The sequence below is a fragment of the Cherax quadricarinatus genome, chromosome 53, assembly GCF_038502225.1.
Source record: "Cherax quadricarinatus isolate ZL_2023a chromosome 53, ASM3850222v1, whole genome shotgun sequence".
NCBI classification, from domain to species: Eukaryota; Metazoa; Arthropoda; class Malacostraca; order Decapoda; family Parastacidae; genus Cherax; species Cherax quadricarinatus.
The window spans coordinates 11178572-11204011 of record NC_091344.1 but is presented as its reverse complement, the minus strand read 5'-3'; the positions used below and the strand labels follow the sequence as shown (position 1 = coordinate 11204011).

Below are 25440 nucleotides of genomic sequence, written 5' to 3'. Positions count from 1 at the left end.
GTGTCGTTGACAGATTCTTGGCAACTGCTACTTTAAGCGAAACAACATTTAACGAAAGTAATCTTACCCGAAATACCTGGGCATCGTAGTGGCCTTCTTTGTAATTAATATTTTATTAAATGAAAACCACACATTGTTAAGCTTTACAGAGAAATAAACATTTTCATTTTCATAGGCTAATTGATACAAACATCAGGGGTGCACAGGGCACCTCAGCACTCATTGCAACAAGAAGGTTTAATCAAGGAATAAATGTTTGCAAAGCAAAAAAAGAAAAAAACTGTAAGGAGCACCTTCAACCAGCAGGCAGTTCAACAACGAACGTGGTGAACATTAAAATGGTATAAAATACCGACAGGTTGTTAGGTAAGATACTTAACTGTTGCATATGTGTCTTACCTAACAACGAACGTGGTCCCGGCGGGGAATGCGTGTTATTACTCATTAACGACGTTGAGTACTTCTTGTAGGACTTAAGTGAGGACTTACTGTAGTTGTAGCCCAAACTTTCCATCCATCCTATAAATTCATGCCATTTTTTCAGTATGGTATGAAATGTTTTTCCTCCCTCTTATTTCATGCCAGCAGTGGTGGGAAGTAGTAGTTGAACGGTTGGGAGAGAGACACAATCTTCTACTTGACAATAATTCCCTCAAACATCTAAATAGTCATTAAATGTGGAGAGAGAGAGAGGTAGTCCTTCCCAGCAGATAGCCTCATTCCCAAGTTCTCCATATATAAAAAAAAAAGGATTTAATCAGTTTCCAACTAATCAACGCCCCAAACTTCCTCACTCTGGCTGCTCTCTCGGAGAGCCTTTTAATTACTGCAAACTCTGTGATTTCTTGACTGAAACTGAGTTATTGCACCGACACTGACCTTTTTTTTCATCATTCTCGCACACATTTGACACTGACCCCGGCGCCAGCTGCTGTCCACCGGCCAGTGCTCGATGACTCACGTGGCTTGTGCGTTTTTTAAATTATAAGAATGGAATTTTTGTAATAAAAAAAATGCTACTACTGCTACTAATTTATTGCTACAACTGCTGCTACTGTTCCTACTACTGTTGCTGCTGATAATAATAATATGAAGGTCATCTACCATTGTCTACATGTTATGCTAAACTATCCTTACTTAACTCTTCGTATGATCCAGAAATCATCAATACTTAGCATTTTCTCTTCCTTATTATTTACTTTTATTAATAACCGTATGCGGATGTACCTAAAATACTACTGAAGGAGGGGTGTTAGTGTTGCAGTTTTATAACCGTAGTGTAAGCACGCCTCTGGCAAGACAGTGATGGAGTGAATGTGTTAATAATAATAATAATTATATATATATATAAATATATATATATATATATATATATATATATATATATATATATATATATATATATATATATATATATATATATATACATATATATAATATATATATGGAAGTTATATACTGTACCTCAGGTTTGATGAGGAAGCAGTGGTTGGCTCTGATTCCTTGGATCAAGAGCTTTTCAACGCACTCTTTCTCAAGAAGATCTTTGGAGAAGTGCTATGATTTTGGAGCTGTTCTCACTTTCCTCGGATTAAAGCTCTTCTAGAGCAATTACATCCCTCTCATTTCTTATTAGTAGCAGTACTGCTATTATTACAGTCATCAAGGAGCGCTAAACCCATAAGGATCATGCAGCGCCGTGGGGGGGGGGATGGCGAGTGGATGGGACGTAATCAGGATTCCCCCCCCCAAAAAAAAGAGTGGGAAAAAGCTCCAATTCCTTGGATCGAAAGCCCTTCAATGGCTTAAAAAACAATTCCTCCTTCCACGAAGTTTTTTTTTTTATATACCATCTTTAAGTAAAGATAATTTCAATTCGTTCAGTGAAGAAGGTAAAATATAAGGAAACACTCGATAACAATAGAAAATTATAAGTTTTGTTGTCATCACCCTTTCGACATCATATTTACATTATAAAGTTCAGACTGTCCTACATAATGCTGAAATCCGAAATGATGAGCACAATGTTAACTCTGAAAATGGTGTTAAAATTAGGTGACAATACAGAAAATAATGGTTATAAATGGTATGGTGTTACTGAAAAACTGTGATAAAGGACACCTGGGTACAGTTCAGGACAAGTACCGTATTTTCCGGCATATAAGACGCGCTTCCCTTCCCCCTCCCAGTAAAGGTCTCGAAAAATCAGCCTGCGCCTTATATGCTCAAGGTCTGGGTTAAGGGTAGACTTTGGGTTACGCTTTAGCAGTTGTTTACTAACTTTAAGGTACAACTACTCGGAAACGTTGTCTTGCCTGTCTTATATACGTACTCGTGCGCCTTATATGCCGGAAAATACGGCATAAAAGGAGATATTTTTTAAAAAATCTCGAACTGTACCCAAGTGTCCCTTTTCCACACTGAAAAATACGTGAACAGACCAGTTTAAAAAAAAAAAAAAAAAAAAAAAAAAAATCAACCATGACCCCCCTCTAAAAAGTATGATTACACAGATTACAATATAATTAAAAAAAAAAGACAATATGAGAGCAATAGTTGCAGTGGATAATGTAAAGTTTACCTCGTGACTCTTATGTCAAGTAATGAGATCTGTGACAAGTTCAGCTCCTGCAGCACAATCAACAAAGAGTACATCGCTAACCTAGTCTAGCATAGTTATACCCAATTTACAATACTGTTAAAAGATTCCCACCTCGCGATAAATTTATTTTTCTGGTAGGCTAATTTTTTTTTTGTTTTGTTTTGGGATTTGTGTCTTTTGTTGGTTACTCAGCAGGTAAGAGGCTCTTCATCAGTCAACAAGAGTGCTTCAGTTAGCAAGAGTCCCCCTTTTCAGTCAATAATAGTACCTTCTTCAGTCAGCAAGAGTATCTGCTTCAGTTAGCAAGAGTCCCCCTTTTCAGTCAACAGTACCCTCTTCAGACAGCAAAAGTCTCTTTTTCAGTCAATAAGAGTACTTGCTTCTGCCAGCAAGGATATTCAGTTAGCAAAAAGTACCTTCTTAAGTCAGCAAGAGAACCTTCTTTAGTCAGCAATAATCACTTATTAGGTCAGAGGCCCTTCAGAGTCAGAAAGTAAGAGTTTGTTAACAATCTACAAGAGGCTTTACACAGTCAGCAAGTGAGAGGCTCCTTAACCAACAAGAAGCAGAAATTTCTAATACAGTGGAGGTTTGGTAAAAAACCAGAAACAAATGCAGATCCTTACCTGACTACGTTTCACTCACACAATGGGCTTTATCAAGTCACAAACAGATCTGTGACTTGATAGGGCCCACTGTGGACGAAAAGTAATCAATAAAGGATTACATTATACTGCATCTGTGTTTATTTTTCCATCGTATCGGTATTTTATACCACTTATCTCCACAGAGGAGGTTTACAGGATGGGTCTGAAGAATAAGTTAGCTAATAAAAGAGAAGATCTTCAAGGATTGCTTCACCCACTAGAGTACACTGTGAAAACAAGATAGTACACAGAAACAGTAAGGAGAAAAAAGTGAATGAACGAAAAAGATTTTAATGATTGTAGTATTCACAAAAAAAAAGCCTGTACTATAGTGGTGAAACTTAAGTCAATTTGAGCACATGTATCTTATAAACACTAAAGTTCTGACTACAGATTAAAGTTCTGACCGGAGAGTACTAAATAACATTAATTGCGAGAACAGAACAACATGAAATATATGCACTGGAAAGAAATGCAGGTGTTTAATAACAACACTATTTTTGTAACACAAAAGAAAGGTATTGTAAACCGTCATAATATGTTCGGGAATTAACATTTCGGGAGTGTTATTCACGGAAGTATAATGGACGACCTCAAAAGATGTTAAAAAAAAGTTTCGGGACTGGGCCGTGGGAACGATGATTCCCGCAACGATCCGAAGATAACCAACAGCAGATCCTAATCCCCGTACACAATCTGCAGATAGAAGAAAGAAGCTTATGACGACGTTTCGGTCCAACTTGGACCACTGACTAGCCACACTCAGCGTGGCTACTCAGCGGCCCAAGTTGGACTGGAACGTCGTCATAACTTTCTTTCTCCTGTGCGAGGGTTATTTATGTAATGTTTCAGTCACGGTATTGTGCTTTTTTGTTCTTCCTCAACCCTGGATAATGATTCATCACGTTCAGATTAACTGGAATAAGTATAAACAGACGAACACAAAGAGGAGTTGCTCCAGTACTTCATTAAACTATACAGAAGATCTGACAGACCTCTTGTCGGAGTATGACTCAGAAATAAATCTTTTATGCCCTTCAGGTTTAAATAATTTTGTGGTTCATTCTCTAATTAACTCATAGAGTATTAATCGTTGAAACAGAGTTTCTTTAGATCATTATCAGTCAAGGAATTTTAACCTGCGATAACTCGAGGAAGTCGAGCAATATGATGTTATTTCAGAGTCCTGAGGTCTTCCTGGGAGTGCCACCCACAGTAGTCGACTAACACTTAGTTAGAAGCACTGGTTATAATAGTGACAACTTCCTCTGGAATAAAAACACATGCAGCACTTTAGATATTTTATTAGTGGGACTTTACCCCGTTGGTGGGGAAAAGTTATATTGATAAAATATCCATTGCAAGGTGAATGGGGGCAGCAGGCAAAAGGAGACCTACCCGTAAATCTTACCGTACGGATTTAGCGCACTTTTTTAATATAATAATAATAATGCCCGTAGGTTTCGCTTCACCAAAGATTCAATCCCGGGAACTTTTGGTTGTGAGCCGAAAGCAGCATTACTGAGGTACAAGACCACTGTCTTCGTTTACTAAGACACTCTCAGGAGTGTGGTCCATTTACTCATAATGCTCACTTAGCATGTTGGGCTGACAGGATGGAGCAAAGACACTTACGAGGCGCAAGATGTCATTGTGACAACGTTTCGCTCTGTGTAAATCTTTACCAAGTCTTAAACAAATCCTAAAGAATCGAAATGTTGTCAGAGTAAATACTTGCTGTGTCTTTAACTTCAAGTTCGTCTATATGGGAAGGGATGCTGAAGCTAGCTCTTTCAGGTACTAAAATGAATTTATTGTAACGTATTGCATTAGTAACATTCACAATTCAGTGTAATTTTCATCATCACAAGCCATAAACTTTTGTATTTATAACGTATTTCTTTAAGAGCGCCTGAATAAATTTTTAATAAAGTCTCTGATGGATAAAACTTTTCAGTAAACTGCAATAAAATGTCATGTTAAATCTCTTTTAATTATGAAATTTTTCTTCCTTTTTTTGTCTGTATCCGCTGAAGATGACGTTTCGGCTCATCCTGGACCGTCGTGACATTTCGATCCATAATGGAGTGAAACGTCATAAGGTTCCTCTCCTAAGTTAGGGTTTTGAAAATTCTTCCAGCCACAATACTGTGACTTTTTATTTTTTCAATTTGTCTTTAATTAAAATCGAATTTCCTCTGGCCATTCTTGCTTATTATGAAGTTTAAATATGAACAGAAAAACAACATACAGAAAGAATAGAAAAGGAAGAATGGTAAAAAATGAGAAGAATTAGACGACCCTTCAAGGAGGGAGGAAAGGCCTTGAAGCTAGTGAAGGGCTCTTGATCCGAGGAATTGTAGTTAATATCCTCTTCCTCGGATCAAATCACAGGAAGCGTATGAGCCCTTCGGGCAACAGCGTTTTATCCCTGAATATAATGACAGAGAACAAGGAGAAAGTCATATATATTTTAATATGTTTGTATACAATGAGTCCGTTTTATAATACTACAAAGTAAACGAAGTGCAATCTTACGTGTTTCCTCAGAGTGAAACTCAGCCCTCAAATTTAGCGCTTTGCGATTAATTCGTTTGTAGCGCTACTGGTATATATAATAATAATAGTAGTACTACTAATAATAATTATATCAATAATAATTTAAAATAATACAAATAAAAATAAGTAAATTAATAATAATAATAATAATAATAATAATAATCTTAGCCTGCTAACGAGAGCAAATAATTGGAGACGTCCTTCACTGAACTGGACATTATCTATTTTTTTGAGCGGAAAGGTTGCTTGCTACTTTGCCAGCGCAGCTAACAGTCAATATCAGGACTTGTTCTACCAGTCGCTGCCTGAACATGTCTACCAGGCACTACCTGGACCTGTCAGTATCAGTCATTACGAGGATCTGTCCCAATATATTAGTGCGCGGACCTGTATTTATAATTGTCTGTCCATACCTGCTCATATCAGTCATTATCCGGACCTGTCCCAATCAGTCACTGTCCGGATCTGTCCCTACCAGTCACTGTCCGGTTCTGTCCCTACCAGTCACTGCCCGAATAATCTGTTTTATATTGGTACTGCCACGCAGAATCAACATAACACATTTTTTTGGAATCTGGCCGACAAAGCAATTCTCTGCCCAACATATACATACAGTATATACAAAACACAGTGTCTACGGGAAGCCTAGTGAAGCAGCGTAAATGTGTGAGGCTCAACGCTTATCATATGAAACAGCGTTATAGTCCATTGCCAGGGTTAACTAAAGGTAACTACGCATGTCGTAAGGAATCCTATAGCAATTTATATGACCTAAATATAGGCTAATAATACTCTTTTTGGATTAACGTGTGCCCGATACGAGACTCTCTGCAAGTCCCCGGCCGAAGAACACGGTAGGTGGACACCAGTCAAGGCTTGACGTGTCTTTTGCCCTAATCTTATGATGTATTCCCTTGAAAGAGGGTGCCTTGATTCTGGCGAAAGGCTCTTAATCCAAGCAATTGCTTACTCGGATCAGACCTGATTGCCTTCCATTCCCCAGGTGCTGTATGACCCCTACGGGTTAGTCCTTCAGCTAGAATGTAATATTAAGTACAAGCCTCATTCCACCTCCCCAAAAACTATCAAAACTGAAGAACATCTACTCGTATATATCAGGCTGTAAAATGCTGACAGTAATGTACAGATATCGACAAGCTATAAATATCGGTTTGGATTATCTATAGCCTAAACGGGAAGAAATGGTAAAGTCTTGGTTACAGAATAATAACATCTGAGCTTAAGAGTTAACAAAAAAATAGTTTTAACAATTTTATACTATTTAAATATAAAACAATTTCAATCGTATCTTATGCCCACTAAAGTCTAAGAGATAATGTTGAAGATTAAACGTAAAAAAATCTGATAAAACTTACGAGTGAAAGAGATAATGGTCTCCAAGTAGCTTTGTCTTTTACTGTTGCTGAATATTCATGTTATAGTACAAAGTTAAACTGCTTCTTATATGTTAGTGGGAGAGACACTCAAGAGGCACGAGCTAAAATCCAATAGAAATAATGATATCCAAAACTTTAATTTTTACTCCATGTGTCACCCAGTAGATGCTCTCACTCCAGCCATACGTAATTTTATTGACATTAAAACTGGCCTGGTATACCCAAAACACAGATATACACAGAAAACTTTACCCTTTTGAGGTCCAGACAGTTGAGAGGTTTGGGTACAGTGTTTATGATTACACTACCATCATCATGTATAAACAAATACACTTAAAATCTAGATTACCATACTTCACATGGAAATCTGAACTTGGAAAGAAAAAAAAGGAAATGATTCAAAGCTTTGTCATATTTCAGCGCGATCACAGAAGCTGATGACTGTATTCACATTAAGAGTAAACCTTCAGACGTTGCAGGTTGATGTTTTGACTCGCAGGCGGTGTTCTTGTCTCTCGTCTTCCCTTAGTTGCCTTCTTCTGATAAGAGATGATGATCCTGAAAAAGAAAACACTTGCAAATATTTGTTTTAATAAAAATATATCTTGAAAAGGTTACATTAGTTCGTAAAATGGATAAAAAAAATCATTGCATTGAAAAAATAAATTTGTATAAAACACAAAATGCAATATTCGTGAGGAAGCACTAAACCCATGTGAGTCATACAGTGCCTGGGGAAAGACAGGCAATCAGGCTTGATCTAAGAAAGACAAAGGGAGCTAAAATTTCCTGGATTAAAAACTCTTCAATAGCATCAAAGTACCTCACGAAATGTATAACTGTTTCAAGAAAACTGTTTAAAGCCAATTTAAATACATACCCCATGTTGCTCAGTGTTGAGGCTCACCTCTCAGGCTAACAGTGAGATCCTTGGTAGCGAAGTTGCATTCCTGCGTCTTCATGACGCACGGAACATGACACAACGTATACATGAAGTATTCCTGTACTTTCACGACACAGAGAACACGACAACACACCAGAAGTTGACCGATTTCTTAATCCCCACACGAGTACTAGTGACACCGCCTGGCGAGTCATTTAGTCTATTACATTATATAATATTAAGCACTGAGAATCTTTAAAATACCCATTTCTCGGCATCAGTTAGTCATATCACAATTGTTCCTGGCGCAGAGTTCAGGCCAGAAGGCAATAGAACTTGCACTGAAGAAGGAAGGTTCCGAATTGTTCTTGCCATAAATGCAGAAGGAAAGCAAGGAGGGGGCTAGGGTAGGGAGGCCACCAGGTAGCATCGCTAGGAGGAGCAGCAGAGATCTCCAGTCGCCAGTGTAAATTGGAGACACAAGTAAAAAGGGTAAAGAATACCCGGACACACACCCACCAAGCGTCAGCAGTCTCCATTGGCCACCACTCCCCGCTCCGTCTCTAGAGGATATAGAAGCACCAATATACTGTGTTGAAGAAGATGAAAGAGAGTGGAAAGATCACTCTGGAATATTTGTCGATAATGTTAACATCTTTGATGGTGGGGATGGCGCCCTTTATGGCTGATGCTCCCTTCTTAAGGCTGGAGATGACGCGCTTCCTGTTGGGTGCTCTGGGGGCGTGGATGCTGGAACGTGTCGGGAAGGAGTAGTTCCTGTTGATCCGGAAAGACGGTGGGAACTTAATGTCCTGTAGAGATCCTTCGCTCGAGAAGAATTTTGAGTTGTGTCGTTGTCTGAAAGAGAAAGAAAAGTTTATTAAACTTGTGCAAATCCATCACTTCTTTAGAAAAAATAAACTTAAACCTTCTTGAACTTTATCTGATGATGAGAAAATAAATTAAACCAGAAAAATACTGCCTTTTCTCTGTCTTAAAAACCTCTGTTTACAAATGTTTAATTGATTCCTTCGAATATAATCTAGCAACAGTGTATTTCCGTGTGTAAATTCATCAGTGTTATACTGAGATATAAAATATCCTGAAAACATTAAATAATAGTGATTAGAAGATATAGGAAGATTTACAAAAAACAAGAACATTGTGGTTACTCATTATCCTTAAGAAACGTGATTAATTTGTTGCCATATTAGAGATAAAATAAAAAATCCTAAAGTCTCCTGTACCAAGTGAAAACCAAGTCCATATGGAATCAATAAATTGTAAGTTACAGCAGATTTGAGTGGATATAGAAATCCTCTCACTCTTTAAGGGTAAAACAAAGGTTGTTGGGGTTATAGCCACGGATTCAGGCAACTCCCCTGTGAAGTGGCCCAACGTCAGGAATCACAATCCTCGTTACCAGGGTAAAGTGACTCAACGTTGGGGGTCACAACTCCCGCTTCCAGGGTAAGATGATGCAACCTCGGGGGTCACTAACTCCACCTACAGGGTAAGGTGACTCAAAGTCATGAATGGGAGAGGAGATTTTTAAAACACATTGCCGACTTTCATCCACCCAGATTTATACGCTTATTGCATGTATTTTATTTTGCTCGCCTGGTTGATCAGGCCGTGATCCCCTGTGAGGCCTGGTCATGGACCTGGCCGCGGGGGCGCTGACCCCGATACACCCCCTCGGAACTTTCTAGACAATCTCAGCGAAGAACTAAATGAACGAGGACACAGACGCATTATAATACGATCCTTAAGAGACAACGTTTCGCCCATACAGTGGGCATCATCAGATCACAAGAGATCTGTTTGTGACTTGATAAAGTCCACTGTGTGGGTGAAACGTTATCAGTAAAGGATCGCATTATACTGCATTTGTGTCTGTCCATCTCTATACTTTATTATTGTTAGTAGTAGTAATTGTTGTTGTTGTAGTAGTAATAGTAGTAGCAATAGTAGTAGTAGTAGCAGTAGTAGTAAAAGTAGTAGTAATAATAGTAATAGTATTAGTAGTAGCAGTAGTAGCGGTAAAAAAAAATAATAATAATAATGTGGTGAATGGTTTTGAAAAACCGACAAGTTGAAGAATTGAGACACTTATGCAACACATGGGAATCTTTATTGAAGAAACGTTTCGCCACACAGTGGCTTCATCAGTCCAATACAAAGTAGAAATGGGTAAGGAGAGGAGGAGTTCGAGGTAATCAGTCCCTCAACCTGGAAACGATGTGTTCAGTCCATCACTCTTGTAGGAAGTGCAGCATAGGGCCAGAGAGGTGGCTTATATACTGCGGTGAGATGAGTTGAAGCAGGAGGAGGCGGGATCACAGTGGGACCTGCCACTAGTGTAAGTAGGTCGTCGTCCAAAGGTTGGGCAAGCGTTGAAGTCTTTGTACCAAGATCCCATGATGTTGCAGTGTCTGACAGATGTGGTGAATGGTTTTGAAAAACCGACAAGTTGTACTTGACTGATGAAGCCACTGTGTGGCGAAACGTTTCTTCAATAAAGATTCCCATGTGTTGCACAAGTGTCTCAATTCCTCAATAATAATAATAATAATAATAATAATAATAATAATAATAATAATAATAATAATAATAATAATAATAATAATTATTATAATAATCTCAACAGACATCCTCTGCTCTCGGGATCACACCTTTCCTACCAGCACACTGACTTCTATGAAAGACCACGTGAAAGTACGAGTGACTTCCTTAGTCATCACTACTCACGGGAAAACGTTCCCATTCACAAATGTCCTGTAGTATATACAGATTTTTAAATATGGGTATTCACCATACGAAATAATATCACCGATATACAATCATCACTGTTACAATCACCACTGATACAATCACCACTGATATACAGTCACCACTGATATACAGTCATCACTGTTACAATCACCACTCATACAGTCACCACTGATATAGTCATCACTGTTACAATCACCATTCATGCAGTCACCACTGTTATACAGTCATCACTGTTACAATCATCACTGTTACAGTCACCACTGATATACAATCATCACTGTTACAATCACCACTGATACAATCACCACTGATATACAGTCACCACCGACATACAATCATCACTGTTACAATCACCACTGATATACAGTCACCACTGATATACAATCATCACTGTTACAATCACCACTGATACAATCACCAATGATATACAGTCACCACTGATAAACAGTCATCACTGTTACAATCATCATTGTTACAATCACTACTGATATACAATCATCACTGTTGCAATCACCACTGATACAATCACCAATGATATACAGTCACCACTGATACACAGTCATCACTGTTACAATCATCATTGTTACATTCACCACTGATATACAGTCATCCCTGTTACAATCATCGCTGATACAATCACCACTGATATACAGTCATCACTGTTACAATCATCATTGTTACAATCACCACTGATATACAGTCACCACTGATATACAGTCATCACTGTTACAATCATCACTGATACAATCACCACTGATATACAGTCATCACTGATATACAGTCATCACTGTTACAATCATCACTGTTACAATCACCACTGATATACAGTCACCACTGATATACAGTCATCACTGTTACAATCATCACTGTTACAATCACCACTCATGCAGTCGCCACTGATATACAGTCATCACTGTTACAATCACCACTGTTATACAGTCATCACTGTTACAGTCACCACTGATATACAATCATCACTGTTACAATCACCACTGATACAATCACCACTGATATACAGTCACCACTGATATACAATCATCACTGTTACAATCACCACTGATACAATCACCACTCATATACAGTCACCATTGATATACAGTCATCACTGTTACAATCATCATTGTTACAATCACCACTGATATACAGTCACCACTGTTACAATCATTACTGATATAATCACCACTGATATACAGTCATCACTGATATACAGTCATCACTGTTACAATCATCATTGTTACAATCACCACTGATATACAGTCATCACTGTTACAATCATCACTGATACAATCACCACTGATATACAGTCACCACTGATATACAGTTATCACTGTTACAATCATCACTGATACAATTACCAATGATATACAATCACCACTTATATACAGTCATCACTGTTGCAATCATCACAGTTACAATCACCACTCATACAGTCGCCAGTGATATACAGTCATCACTGTTACAATCACCACTCATACAGTCACCACTGATATACAGTCATCACTGTTACAATCACCACTGATATACAATCATCACTGTTACAATCACCACTGATACAATCACCACTGATATAGTCACCACTGATATACAATCATCACTGTTACAATCACCACTGATATACAGTCACCATTGATATACAGTCATCACTGTTACAATCATCATTGTTACAATCACCACTGGCATAGTCACCACTGTTACAATCATCACTGATACAATCACCACTGATATACAGTCACCACTGGTATACAGTCATCACTGTTACAATCACCACTGATACAATCACCAATGATATACAGTCACCACTGATATACAGTCATCACTGCTACAATCACCACTCATACAATCACCACTGATATACAGTCATCACTGTTACAAACACCACTGATATGCAATCATCACTGTTACAATCACCACTGATACAATCACCAATGATATACAGTCACCACTGATATACAGTCATCACTGTTACAATCACCACTCATACAATCACCACTGATATACAGTCATCACTGTTACAAACACCACTGATATGCAATCATCACTGTTACAATCACCACTGATACAATCACCAATGATATACAGTCACCACTGATATACAGTCATCACTGTTACAATCACCACTCATACAATCACCACTGATATAGTCATCACTGTTACAAACACCACTGATATGCAATCATCACTGTTACAATCACCACTGTTCAAGTCACCACTGACATACAATCACCACTGTTACAATCACCACTGATATAACCACCATACCATTGACCATACTGATTTGTTATTCCCTGTCTTCTCAGCCACACCACATCTCCATTGACCATTCAGGCTGTTTGTGAGGGAGTTTAACGTGGCTGTAACTCTGCCAGCTTATTGCATAAGTAACTTAGTGTACTTTAAGGTCAAGGTGAAAGGTAGGAGTAGAATATTCGATCTTAAATATAGGTTACCGCACTCCTGTCCTAGTTTCTGAATTCGGAGTAGGGGGGAGAATTAGTGGTGAAAGGCTCTTGATCCAATGAGTTGGAGAAATCCCTGTTTCTTAGATTAAACTCGTTTACCTTCCATTCCTCAGGCGCTCTAAGACCCTTACTGGCTCATAGTAATAATAATAATAATAATAATAATAATAATAATAATAATAATAATAATAAAACTAACAATAATAATAATAATAATAATAATAATAATACTAATAATAATATTAATAATAAAACTAATAATAATAATAATAATTATAATAATATTATTATTATTATTATCTATATTATTTATTTATATTACTGATAGACAAGATAGACTTGGACTCGCCTAGTAGACAGGATGGACCCATCTGATAGATGAGTTCACCTGATAGACGAAATAGGTTTACTTAAGAGAGAATAGGCACACCTGAGTGATTGGATGGGCTCACCTGATAAGTGGAGTAGAGTCATCTGATAAATGTCATGACCACTCCTGAGATACTTATTGAGCTCTCCGGAGAGATGAGACGAGCTCACCTAATAGATGGATTATCACCTGACAGATGCATCAAGCTCACGTAATAGACAGATCACATTCACTTGATAGATGGAATATCACCTCACATGGCACAGTCACTTGATAGACAGAATAAAATAACCTAACAGATATATATATTAAGCTCACCTAATGGACACGATAGACTCACCTGATAGACGGGATGGGTGACATGCGTATGTCCTGTAGCTCAATAATTTCCTCATTAGCAGCCACACCGTCAGCCTTGATGGCAGGAGACTGCTTGTTCTGTTGGCCATTACTCTCCTTCATCTTCTTGGCTTTCTTCTTGGCTCTCTGGCCCCAGTAAGTGTAGTTGACGGCAGCGTACTCCAGGAGCGCCGCGAACACGAAGACGAAACACATCACCAGGTAAATATCTATGGCCTTGACGTAGGAAATTCTTGGTAAGGAAGACCTGACACCCGTACTGATGGTTGTCATGGTGAGAACAGTGGTGATGCCTGCAATGTGGGGTGGTGGTGAGAACAGTGGTGATGCCTGAAATGTGGGGTGGTGGTGAGTATAGTGGTGATGACTGTTATGCGTGGTGATGAGTATAGTGTGATGCGTGTAATGTGTGGCGATGGTGAGTATAGTGGTGGTACCTGCAGTGAGTGCTAGTGGTGAGTACGGTGGTGATGCCTGCGGTGCATGGTGGCAGTGATGGTGATTACGGCGCATAATGGTGGCGAGTACAGTGGTATTGTCTGTAACGCATGATGGTGGTGAGTACAGTTGTCATGCCTGTAATGTGTGGTGACAGTGATGGCGACAGCAGTGTACAGTGAACAAAGTAGAAAGGAACTACTGCTGTCACCCAGGAACTACTGCTGTCACCAAAAAGCTACTGCTGTCACCAAGGAACTACTGCTGTCACCAAGGAACTGCTGCTGTCACCAAAAAACTACTGCTGTCACCAAAAAACTACTGCTGTCACCAAGGAACTACTGCTGTCACCAAGGAACTACTGCTGTCACCAAGAAACTACTGCTGTCACAATTACTGCTGTCACCAAGAAACTACTGATGTCACCAAGAAACTACTGCTGTCACCAAGAAATTGCTGCTGTCACCAAGAAACTACTGCTGTCACAACTACTGCTGTCACCAAGAAAGTACTGCTGTCACCAAGGAACTACTGCTGTCACCAAGAAAGTACTGCTGTCACCAAGGAACTACTGCTGTCACCAAGAAACTACTGCTGTCACCAAGAAACTACTGCTGTCACCAAGAAACTACTGTTGTCACCAAGAAACTACTGCTGTCACCAAGGAACTACTGCTCTCACCAAGAAACTACTGCTGTCACAACTACTGCTGTCACCAAGAAACTACTGCTGTCACCAAGAAACTACTGCTGTCACCAAGGAACTACTGCTGTCACCAAGAAACTACTGCTGTCACCAAGAAACTACTGCTGTCACCAAGAAACTACTGCTGTCACCAAGAAACTACTGCTGTCACCAAGGAACTACTGCTGTCACCAAGAAACTACTGCTGTCACAACTACTGCTGTCACCAAGAAACTACTGCCGTCACCAAGAAACTACTGCTGTCACCAAGAAACTACTGCTGTCACCAAGAAACTACTGCTGTCACCAAGAAACTGCTGCTGTCACAACTACTGCTGTCACCAAGAAACTACTGCTGTCACCAAGAAACTACTGCTGTCACCAAGAAACTACTGCTGTCACCAAGGAAGTACTGCTGTCACCAAGGAAGTACTGCTGTCACCAAGGAAGTACTGCTGTCACCAAGAAACTACTGCTGTCACCAAGAAACTACTGCTGTCACCAAGAAACTACTGCTGTCACCAAGAAACTACTGCTGTCACCAAGAAACTACTGCTGTCACAATTACTGCTGTCACCAAGAAACTACTGCTGTCACCAAGGAACTACTGCTGTCACCAAGGAACTACTGCTGTCACCAAGAAACTACTGCTGTCACCAAGAAACTACTGCTGTCACCAAGAAACTACTGCTGTCACCAAGAAACTACTGCTGTCACCAAGAAACTACTGCTGTCACCAAGAAACTACTGCTATCACCAAGAAACTACTGCTGTCACCAAGAAACTACTGCTGTCACCAAGAAACTACTGCTGTCACCAGGAAACTACTGCTGTCACCAAGAAACTACTGCTGTCACCAAGAAACTACTGCTGTCACCAAGAAACTACTGCTGTCACCAAGAAACTACCGCTGTCACCAAGAAACTACTGCTGTCACCAAGGAACTACTGCTGTCACCAAGAAACTACTGCTGTCACCAAGAAATTACTGCTGTCACCAAGAAACTACTGCTGTCACCAAGAAACTACTGCTGTCACCAAGGAACTACTGCTGTCACCAAGAAACTACTGCTGTCACCAAGAAAATACTGCTGTCACCAAGGAACTACTGCTGTCACCAAGGAACTACTGCTGTCACCAAGGAACTACTGCTGTCACCAAGGAACTACTGCTGTCACCAAGAAACTACTGCTGTCACCAAGGAACTACTGCTGTCACCAAGGAACTACTGTTGTCACCAAGAAACTACTGCTGTCACCAAGGAACTACTGCTGTCACCAAGAAACTACTGCTGTCACCAAGGAACTACTGCTGTCACCAAGGAACTACTGCTGTCACCAAGGAACTACTGCTGTCACCAAGAAACTACTGCTGTCACCAAGAAACTACTGCTGTCACCAAGGAACTACTGGTGTCACCAAGAAACTACTGCTGTTACCAAGGAACTACTGCTGTCACCAAGAAACTACTGCTGTCACCAAGGAACTACTGCTGTCACCAAGGAACTACTGTTGTCACCAAGAAACTACTGCTGTCACCAAGGAACTACTGCTGTCACCAAGAAACTACTGCTGTCACCAAGGAACTACTGCTGTCAACAAGGAACTACTGCTGTCACCAAGAAACTACTGCTGTCACCAAGAAACTACTGCTGTCACCAAGAAACTACTGCTGTCACCAAGAAACTACTGCTGTCACCAAGAAACTACTGCTGTCACCAAGAAACTACTGCTGTCACCAAGGAACTACTGCTGTCACCAAGAAACTACTGCTGTCACCACTGCTGTCACCAAGGAACTACTGAAACTACTGCTGTCACCAAGAAACTACTGCTGTCACCAAGAAACTACTGCTGTCACCAAGGCTGTCACCAAGGAACTACTGCTGTCACCAAGGAACTACTGCTGTCACCAAGAAACTACTGCTGTCACCAAGGAACTACTGCTGTCACCAAGAAACTACTGCTGTCACCAAGGAACTACTGCTGTCACCAAGGAACTACTGCTGTCACCAAGAAACTACTGCTGTCACCAAGAAACTACTGCTGTCACCAAGGAACTACTGCTGTCACCAAGAAACTACTGCTGTCACCAAGAAACTACTGCTGTCACCAAGAAACTACTGCTGTCACCAAGAAACTACTGCTGTCACCAAGGAACTACTGCTGTCACCAAGAAACTACTGCTGTCACCAAGAAACTACTGCTGTCACCAAGGAACTACTGCTGTCACCAAGAAACTACTGCTGTCACCAAGAAACTACTGCTGTCACCAAGAAACTACTGCTGTCACCAAGGAACTACTGCTGTCACCAAGAAACTACTGCTGTCACCAAGAAACTACTGCTGTCACCAAGAAACTACTGCTGTCACCAAGGAACTACTGCTGTCACCAAGAAACTACTGCTGTCACAAGAAACTACTGCTGTCACCAAGGAACTACTGCTGTCTGCCAAATCCTAAGTACCTCCTCATCGTTCATACACACTGAACAACTCTCAGCATTTCCCAGCTTACTGTCACCATTGAAGTTTCAATCTCATCCGTCTCCATATTCACTTCTTGGGATCTTGATACAGGGAATTCTTCATTTGCCTAACCTATAGTCATGACTTCCACATGTGGATTTGTCCACTGTGATATCGCCTACGACTGATGCATCTCACCTGCCTATAGTATTTAAGTCACTTCTTCGCGCATATAATGTATTCTTTTCAAGGTTGGTGGACTGATTACATTGACTCTAGGCTGAGGGACTGATTTCCTCATACTCATGATCTTCATTCTTCTTTGTTTAGGACTGATGAAGCCACTGTGTGGCGAAACGTTTCCTCAATAAAGTTACCCAAGTGTTGAACATGTGTCTAATTCTTTACACATGTTTAGCTCATAAAATTCTCATAATCTTTCTAATATCTCTTAATTCCATATTCAGCATCATAAAACTTTCACTGTTGGATCTATTCTTCCCTGGATCAAGCCTGAGTATCTTCCACTTCCCAGATACCGTGTAACCCATACTGATCTAGCGCTTATCTATGAATATAACATTATCACATCAATTAATCCATTTAGTCATCACACTTACGAAATTTCTTTCTAAAACTGTTTATTGTTGTCAGCAAAGTTTCCTGATATATATTCACCTTTTCTCTTATTTGCACTTTTCTTGCACTCTTTCATACTCCCTTTGACTTTTCTCTTCTTCTCTGCTTACACTGTAAAAGCTTTTCGTATGCAATTTTTTACTCCCTTATCGCATTTTCAACTTAACATTTCGCTAATGTTCTCTTTCTCTCCTCCACCCACCTCTGTAATCACCAACTTCTATGCTGCCTATTAACAGTGCATTCTTTAATTCACACCTCATCTTTACTACGTCCTCATCACTATTAACTAACCAACCTTTCTCCCAGCAGATGCTAACTCGCCAACCTTCTGCTTAACTTATTCTCTTTCACTTCGCACACACACATATAGACTTCTAGTGTGGCATAAGAAGAGGCGGATAGTCGAATAAAAACCACAATAGCGTGACTGGAACAGTACACGAATAACCCATATGTTAGAGAGGAAACCTTTACAATGACCGGACCATTATCAAATCATTATTCTCAAATTCTGATTTGATAATAGTCCAAAACAGACCCAGATGTCGTTAACTTTTTGTCTGCAATGTGTTAGTTATTCCTGAAAAAGGTGGACAGATATATCTCTGAGACATTACACATACCTGTCAACAAAACTTCTCTGGTGGATTACCTTTGAACTCAAGACCCCAAGTAGGATTAATACCTGCCCAACCCTCTCCCCTCTCCTACAGCAGCTACCCACCCAGAGCCACTCTGGCGGAGGTGGCCTCGTGGTTGATCCAGAAAGACACCCAGGAGAGCATGACGATCAAGATGCTGGGCAGGTACGTCTGGAAGACGAAGTAGCCGATGTTTCGCTGTAGATTGAAGCTAATGGAGAGGCGTCGGTAGACACCGGTGGCCAACTCTTCCGTGCGGTCGTTGGCCTCGTAACCCATGATGGTGAACTGGGGCAGCTCCGCCTCTTCAACCCCCACTACAGGAATGTCCTTCCAGTACATGACCACGTCAGCTACCGTGTACCCGTCTGTGGGAATAACAAGAGTGTTATGAACGCAAAGAACACGTTTCCCTCTCCTTGTAGAAGCTTATCAAATTATGACCTGATAATGAGCGAAACGCCGTCCCGAGCAAAGCTTATTCTGCAACTTGCGTCATGGTCTTCGTACTCGTTGGCAATGCACCATATAAGCCAAGTGTTTTATTAGGCAAGTGGACACTATGGACCTTAATAAGGCATTTATTACAGCAACGTAATAAATGCCTTATACATAGACATAATGAGTATATATAGAGTAATGTAAACTGTAGTAGTAGTCGTAGTAGTAATTGCCCAAAATGTCTCTACATTCGTCACCATCGCTCGTGTTTAAATTAAGAACCTCACGAAAACTAATATCTAGCATCAAGAAGCATTCCACCCTGGTGTTTACATCATTCCCTGGGTGGAGGATAGTAAGGCACATTAGAGAAATAATCCTGCACCCCTGAAGCTGCCTGAACGAACAAATTTATAGCAGCAGATGTGCCACCGACAACCTGGACAACGCCTACGTGCTGCAGCATCATACCTCCACTAACCAACATATGAGATGGAAGAATGCTCATCTGGTTGTGCCAGAACCAGATACAGAGAGGTGCAAGTGCGTGGAGGCAGCCCTCACATCCTGTTACATAAGATAAAGGCAACTTTATTATAATCGAGAATCTAACACGAATCTTACTCCAGATACACGACACCGTCGTTATTCGAGACACCCCCGTAATTACTTTTACTACTACTACTACTACTACTCTACATTTATTGATGCTATTACCCTTTCATTTATATACTTGCTGTATCCATGTAATGCATGTATCAGCCTGACAAAACCTCTGGCAGACGAAATGTTGCCTTAAAAAATGCCTCATTAAGTCAAGTATGTGTCCTCTCACCATACCTTATCTACCTAAATACCAATAATTACAAAAGTGATATATGTAAGGAATCACATGTACACCTCTGAATAATAGCAAGGATTACAATAAGAATAATTTCTTTAATGCTAGAGTTTTCGTATTAGTAAAGTATTTGTTGAGAAAGTACACTCACAACTGCTACGAAAATGCTCTTTACGAGCAATAAAAACATTGCCACTTGTGTGACACGAACATTTTAGGTAGTATACCCTACCTAGGGTATACTACCACCCCACGGGATGCAACCCACACCAATCGAATAACACCCAGGTACCTACTTACTGGTAAGTGAACAGGGGCAATAGGTATAAGGAAATATGACCAAAGTTCAGCTCGCTGGTAGTTTTGTCACTAACTGACGAAACCCCCAGCAACGCTGCACAACAGTCTTGAACTAGCGTCTTATTTACTGGTATATATATATATATATATATATATATATATATATATATATATATATATATATATATATATATATATATATATATATATATATATATATATATATATATAATAGATTACTGCAACGACAGCCTGACAAATTTTGTATTCCATTATATAATTTAGAATATTATATACTTTGATTTATATATATTCGAGATAGGAAGTCAGTGGATTACTGAAATACCACAAACGTAAAGTAAGGTTCTCTTATGATTGCACTCATTCACCTGCTTAAGTTTGTTAAACAAATCTGTGTGTCTGTTATTATTCCTGTCGGCGTTACGACTCTCAAGCTTCTATCTGCTGGCCAGCTGTCGTTTTGTAATGATTTGCCGTTGGATAAAAATTGAAACTACTATCCATCGACGGCGACGACCACTAGCACCAGCACCACCAACACAAACGACCACTACGTACAACCCCTTATCAACCCCTTACAACCACGGCTTACACTCAGCAACTTCAATTACCACCCACAGCCACCACCCTCAACCACAACCCTCAGTACCCTCAGTGCCAAAGGCACTGAGAGTCGTCCTCCTGAGTGAAATTTCATCCTCAGCCACAACTCCATTACAATGGAAATGCAAGTGAGAGAAAAATTCAGCTTTTTTTTAAAATTGATATTATTCCTGGTGTTTGTGTTTTGTTCTCTCAGTGACTCTCAAAGATATATTGAATAAACTAAATCAGAACACACACACACACACACACATATATATATATATATATATATATATATATATATATATATATATATATATATATATATATATATATATATATATGTGTGTGTGTGTGTGTGTGTGTGTGTGTGTGTGTGTGTGTGTGTGTGTGTGTGTGTGTGTGTGTGTGTGTGTGTGTGTGTGTGTGTGTGTGTGTGTGTGTGTGTGTGTGTGTGTGTGTGTGTATGTGAAGGTTAGAGGATGTGTAGACCAAATGCTTACATTGAAGCATATATGTGAACAATATTCTGATAAGGGTAAGGATGGTTTCGTTGCATTTATGGATTTACAAAAGGAATATGATAGGGCGCATAGGGGAGGGAATGTGGTAGATGTTGCAAGTGTATGGAATAGGCGGTAGGTTACTGAAAATAGTAAAGAGCTCAGATTATGGTATATAGGAGTGCGGGAGATTATTTTTCAGTAAGAGTAGGCGTGATGTCACCTTGGTGACGTAGGCGTGATGTCATCATGGTTCAGTAAGATGCGAAATGTCACCATGGTTGTTTAACATATTTATAGATGAGGTTGTAAAAGAAATGAATGCAGGGGTGTTGCAGGGAGGTTTGGAATTACAAGATAAAGAATCTAACACAAAGTGGGACTTGTCTCGGTTACATTTTTGTCGATGACGCTGTACTTTTCGGAGATTCTAGAGAAAAGTTGCAAAGGATGGTGGACGAATTTTGGAGGGTATTTGAAAAGTAATTAAAAGTGAACATAGGAAAGAATAATTTGATAAGAATAAAAAAAATTAGGTAATTAAAAACTGGATGCCAGACTGGAAGAAGGGAGCATGGAGAAGGCGAATGTTTTCAGATATCTGAGAATGGACTTGTCGGCGGACGGGTCTGTGAATGACGAGGTGAACCATAGAATTGACAAGGGGCAAAAGATGAGGTGCACTGGGGCATCTGTGGAGACAAAGAACTGGTCCATGGAGGCAAAAAGGGAACTGAATGACATTATAATGGTACAACACTCTTATATGAGCGTGAAGTATGGGTTTTGAAAGTTGCAGCAAGAAGTCTGGAGGAAGTGGAGATGTCTTGTCTGAGGGCAAAGTGAGGTGTGAATATGATGCAGAGAATTCATAGTTTGGAGGTTAGGAGGTGCGGGGTTACTAAGAATATTATCCAGAGAGCCGAAGAGGGGTTAATGAGGTGGTTAGGACATTTGGAAAGAATGAAGGAAAATAGGATGACTTAGAGGGTGTATAAATCTGTTGCGGAGGGATGGCGGGGTAGGTGTCGTCCTAGGAATGGTTGGAGTGAGGAGGTAAAGAAGGTTTTGTGTGAGCGTCTTAGATAGGAGTGAATGGAGGCGAATGGGTTTGGGGACCTGACGAGCTGTTGGAGTGTGAGCAGGGTAACATTGTGTGAAGGGAATCCTGGAAGTGGGAAGTACTATGCCTGCACTCTGAAGGAGCGGTGGCGATATTATAGTTTGGAAGGGCATTTGAGTTGTATTGTCATCGACACATTTCTGGCTAGACGGTGATGGAATGAGTTATGGTGAAAATATTTCTTTTTCGGGTCACCCTACATCGGTGGGAGACGACCGGTGAGTGTGTGTGTGTGTGTGTGTGTGTGTGTGTGTGTGTGTGTGTGTGTGTGTGTGTGTGTGTGTGTGTGTGTGTGTGTGTATTTCACTATACGTGCGTGTGAGCGGGGTATAAAAGCTAAATCATTAATATATTCATAGGAAGCGCTAAACCGTACGGGTCATACAGCGCCTGGGGAATGGGAAGTAATTAGGATTGACCCAGGGATTCTTCACCTTGTTGCTGGGAAAATGCTCCTAGTCAAAGGCAAAGGCTTTGGAGATGGTCTCTCCTTCCCTACACTGATCCTAGTTACCTTCCAGTCCCCAGACCGTGTTTCACTGACTGCTCTCCTGCTTCCCTATGAATGTAACAATAATAATAATAATAGCACACACACACACACACACACACACACACACACACACACACACACACACACACACACACACACACACACACACACACACACCACAAACGTTGCTTTTCCTCTCGACTGATATATATACACTATTTTGTTGCAGTGTGTTTTGAGGCCCTCCTGGTGGTAGTTATCAGAACATTTCATTTCCTTCCAGGAAGCCAGGAAAAAAGAGGAGTAGGCAGGAGAAGAAAGGTAGCTGGAGAGGATTGCGAAATCGCACGCCCAGGATCAGAGTCGGTTCACACACACACTCTCACAGAACACACACACACACACACACACACACAGGTCATTGGAAAGATCCAAAGTTTGATGCTTGGGCAAGGCGAGACGTTCGGTCATATCTCCTCACACTTGGTGCTCCTGTTCACCTAACAGTAAAATGAAGATTCCTGGGTGTTAGTCTACTATTGTTGGTGACATCAGAGAAATAACGGCTAAAATGCCAAAGATGATGATAATAATAATAATAATAATAATAATAATAATATTATTATTATTATTATTATTATTATTATTATTATTATTATTATTATTATTATAGAATTATTACTATTATTATTTTATAATAATAATAATAATAATAATATTATTATTATTATTATTTTTATCGAAAACAGGTAGCTACAAAGATAGTTCTGCTTCTGTTACAACAAACAGATAATCACAAGCAGGTAAATCACACAAACACAAACCACACGAGGGTGAGGAGGAAGTGTGGCAGTCAAGCTGAACCTAATAGTCACCCGGAATGAACCAAGCATTGGAGAAACTTTTTGATTAGAATCATTAGAAGAAATTTATCGGTTTTGCAGTTCTATGTCTAATAGAAAAGAGAATGGAAATAGTGGGGGAAAGAGAGAGAAATGGGGAAAACTAGAATAAATAAGAGAGTTATAAAAGAATAACTTTTTAAAGGTGCACTGATGCTAGTGTAGAGCTCTTGGTCAAAGGAATTGGACGTATCCTCCCGTTCATCAGATCAAATCTGCTTCCCTCAGTTCCCTGGCTCTATATGAACCATATAGGTTTAGCATTCCTTCATGAGTAACAGAAGAGACTAGGGACATTTCTAGCTGGTATTCGATAAACCTGGGAACTGAGGGGACATTCACCTCAGGAAATCATACATTACAATGTTGTTAGGAAATGCGTAGAGGTAGTAAAAAGTAACATTAATTTGCTCCTTACCGTTACGATCCAGAGAGGCAACGCCTTCAAGCTCAATGACAATAGAATACCATTACCCCTTAGGCTATGGACTGGACACCTTTATACTTTCAGTTTCTTTGTGTTTATTTATTGAAGGCATATATAAATATCTGGTAATTTTGATAATTATTTATAAAACATGGAGACACACAAGGAGGTCATATTTACGGAAACTGCAAATAAAGTCTGACGATAACGGAATATGAGCGATAAGAAAAGAAAAACTACTTCCGCACCCTCATTTTTTTAATTATTTTTAGGCGTCTTGCAAAATTTTTAAATTGGATGTCGATCGTATATTATGGTAAGTTAAAATGGAAATTGCATATTTGATGCATATATGTAGTTTTCGCACATATAAGTGTTATATATAAATAAGTGTGATACATATGGATTCCCAATACACACATATTATGTACATGGTTTTAAATTATTTAATAGATGTTTAAGGGGTATTTAGGTAAGGGATATTTAAGCGAGGGGAATTTAAGTGAGGGGTATTTATGAGAGGTATTTAAGTGAGGGGTATTTAAATGAGAGGTATTTAAATGAGAGGTATTTAAATGAGAGGTATTTGAGTGAGGGGTATTTAAGTGAGATGTATTTAAGTGAGAGGTATTTAAGTGAGAGGTATTTAAGTGAGAGGTAATTAAGTGAGAGATATTTAAATGAGGTATTAAAGTGAGAGGTATTTAATGAGATGTATTTAAGTGAGAGGTATTTAAGTGAGAGGTATTTAAATGAGAGGTATTTAAGTGAGAGGTAATTAAGTGAGAGATATTTAAATGAGGTATTAAAGTGAGAGGTATTTAGTGAGAGGTATTTAAGTGAGAGGTATTTAAGTGAGAGGTATTTAAGTGAGAGGTATTT

The 25440-nt window shown here is 39.6% G+C and overlaps 1 protein-coding gene across 3 annotated transcripts in view; it reads right to left on the bottom strand.

The window, feature by feature from the left end:
- Positions 1 to 1915: 1915 nt before the first annotated feature.
- The window catches only part of Lcch3 (Ligand-gated chloride channel homolog 3), a 157874-nt gene continuing 134349 nt past the window's right edge, over positions 1916 to 25440 (bottom strand). For 2 of the 3 annotated variants that reach the window (XM_070096309.1, XM_070096308.1), the window contains 4 exons: positions 19006 to 19290; positions 14033 to 14345; positions 8086 to 8946; positions 1916 to 7763 (listed from right to left, as the gene is read on the bottom strand). In XM_070096309.1, coding sequence (XP_069952410.1) covers positions 8652 to 8946; positions 14033 to 14345; positions 19006 to 19290 — 893 coding nt within the window. In that variant the 3' untranslated portion in view covers positions 1916 to 7763; positions 8086 to 8651. The remainder of the gene's footprint in view (positions 7764 to 8085; positions 8947 to 14032; positions 14346 to 19005; positions 19291 to 25440) is intronic. The other variant, XM_070096307.1, reaches the window with a different exon arrangement.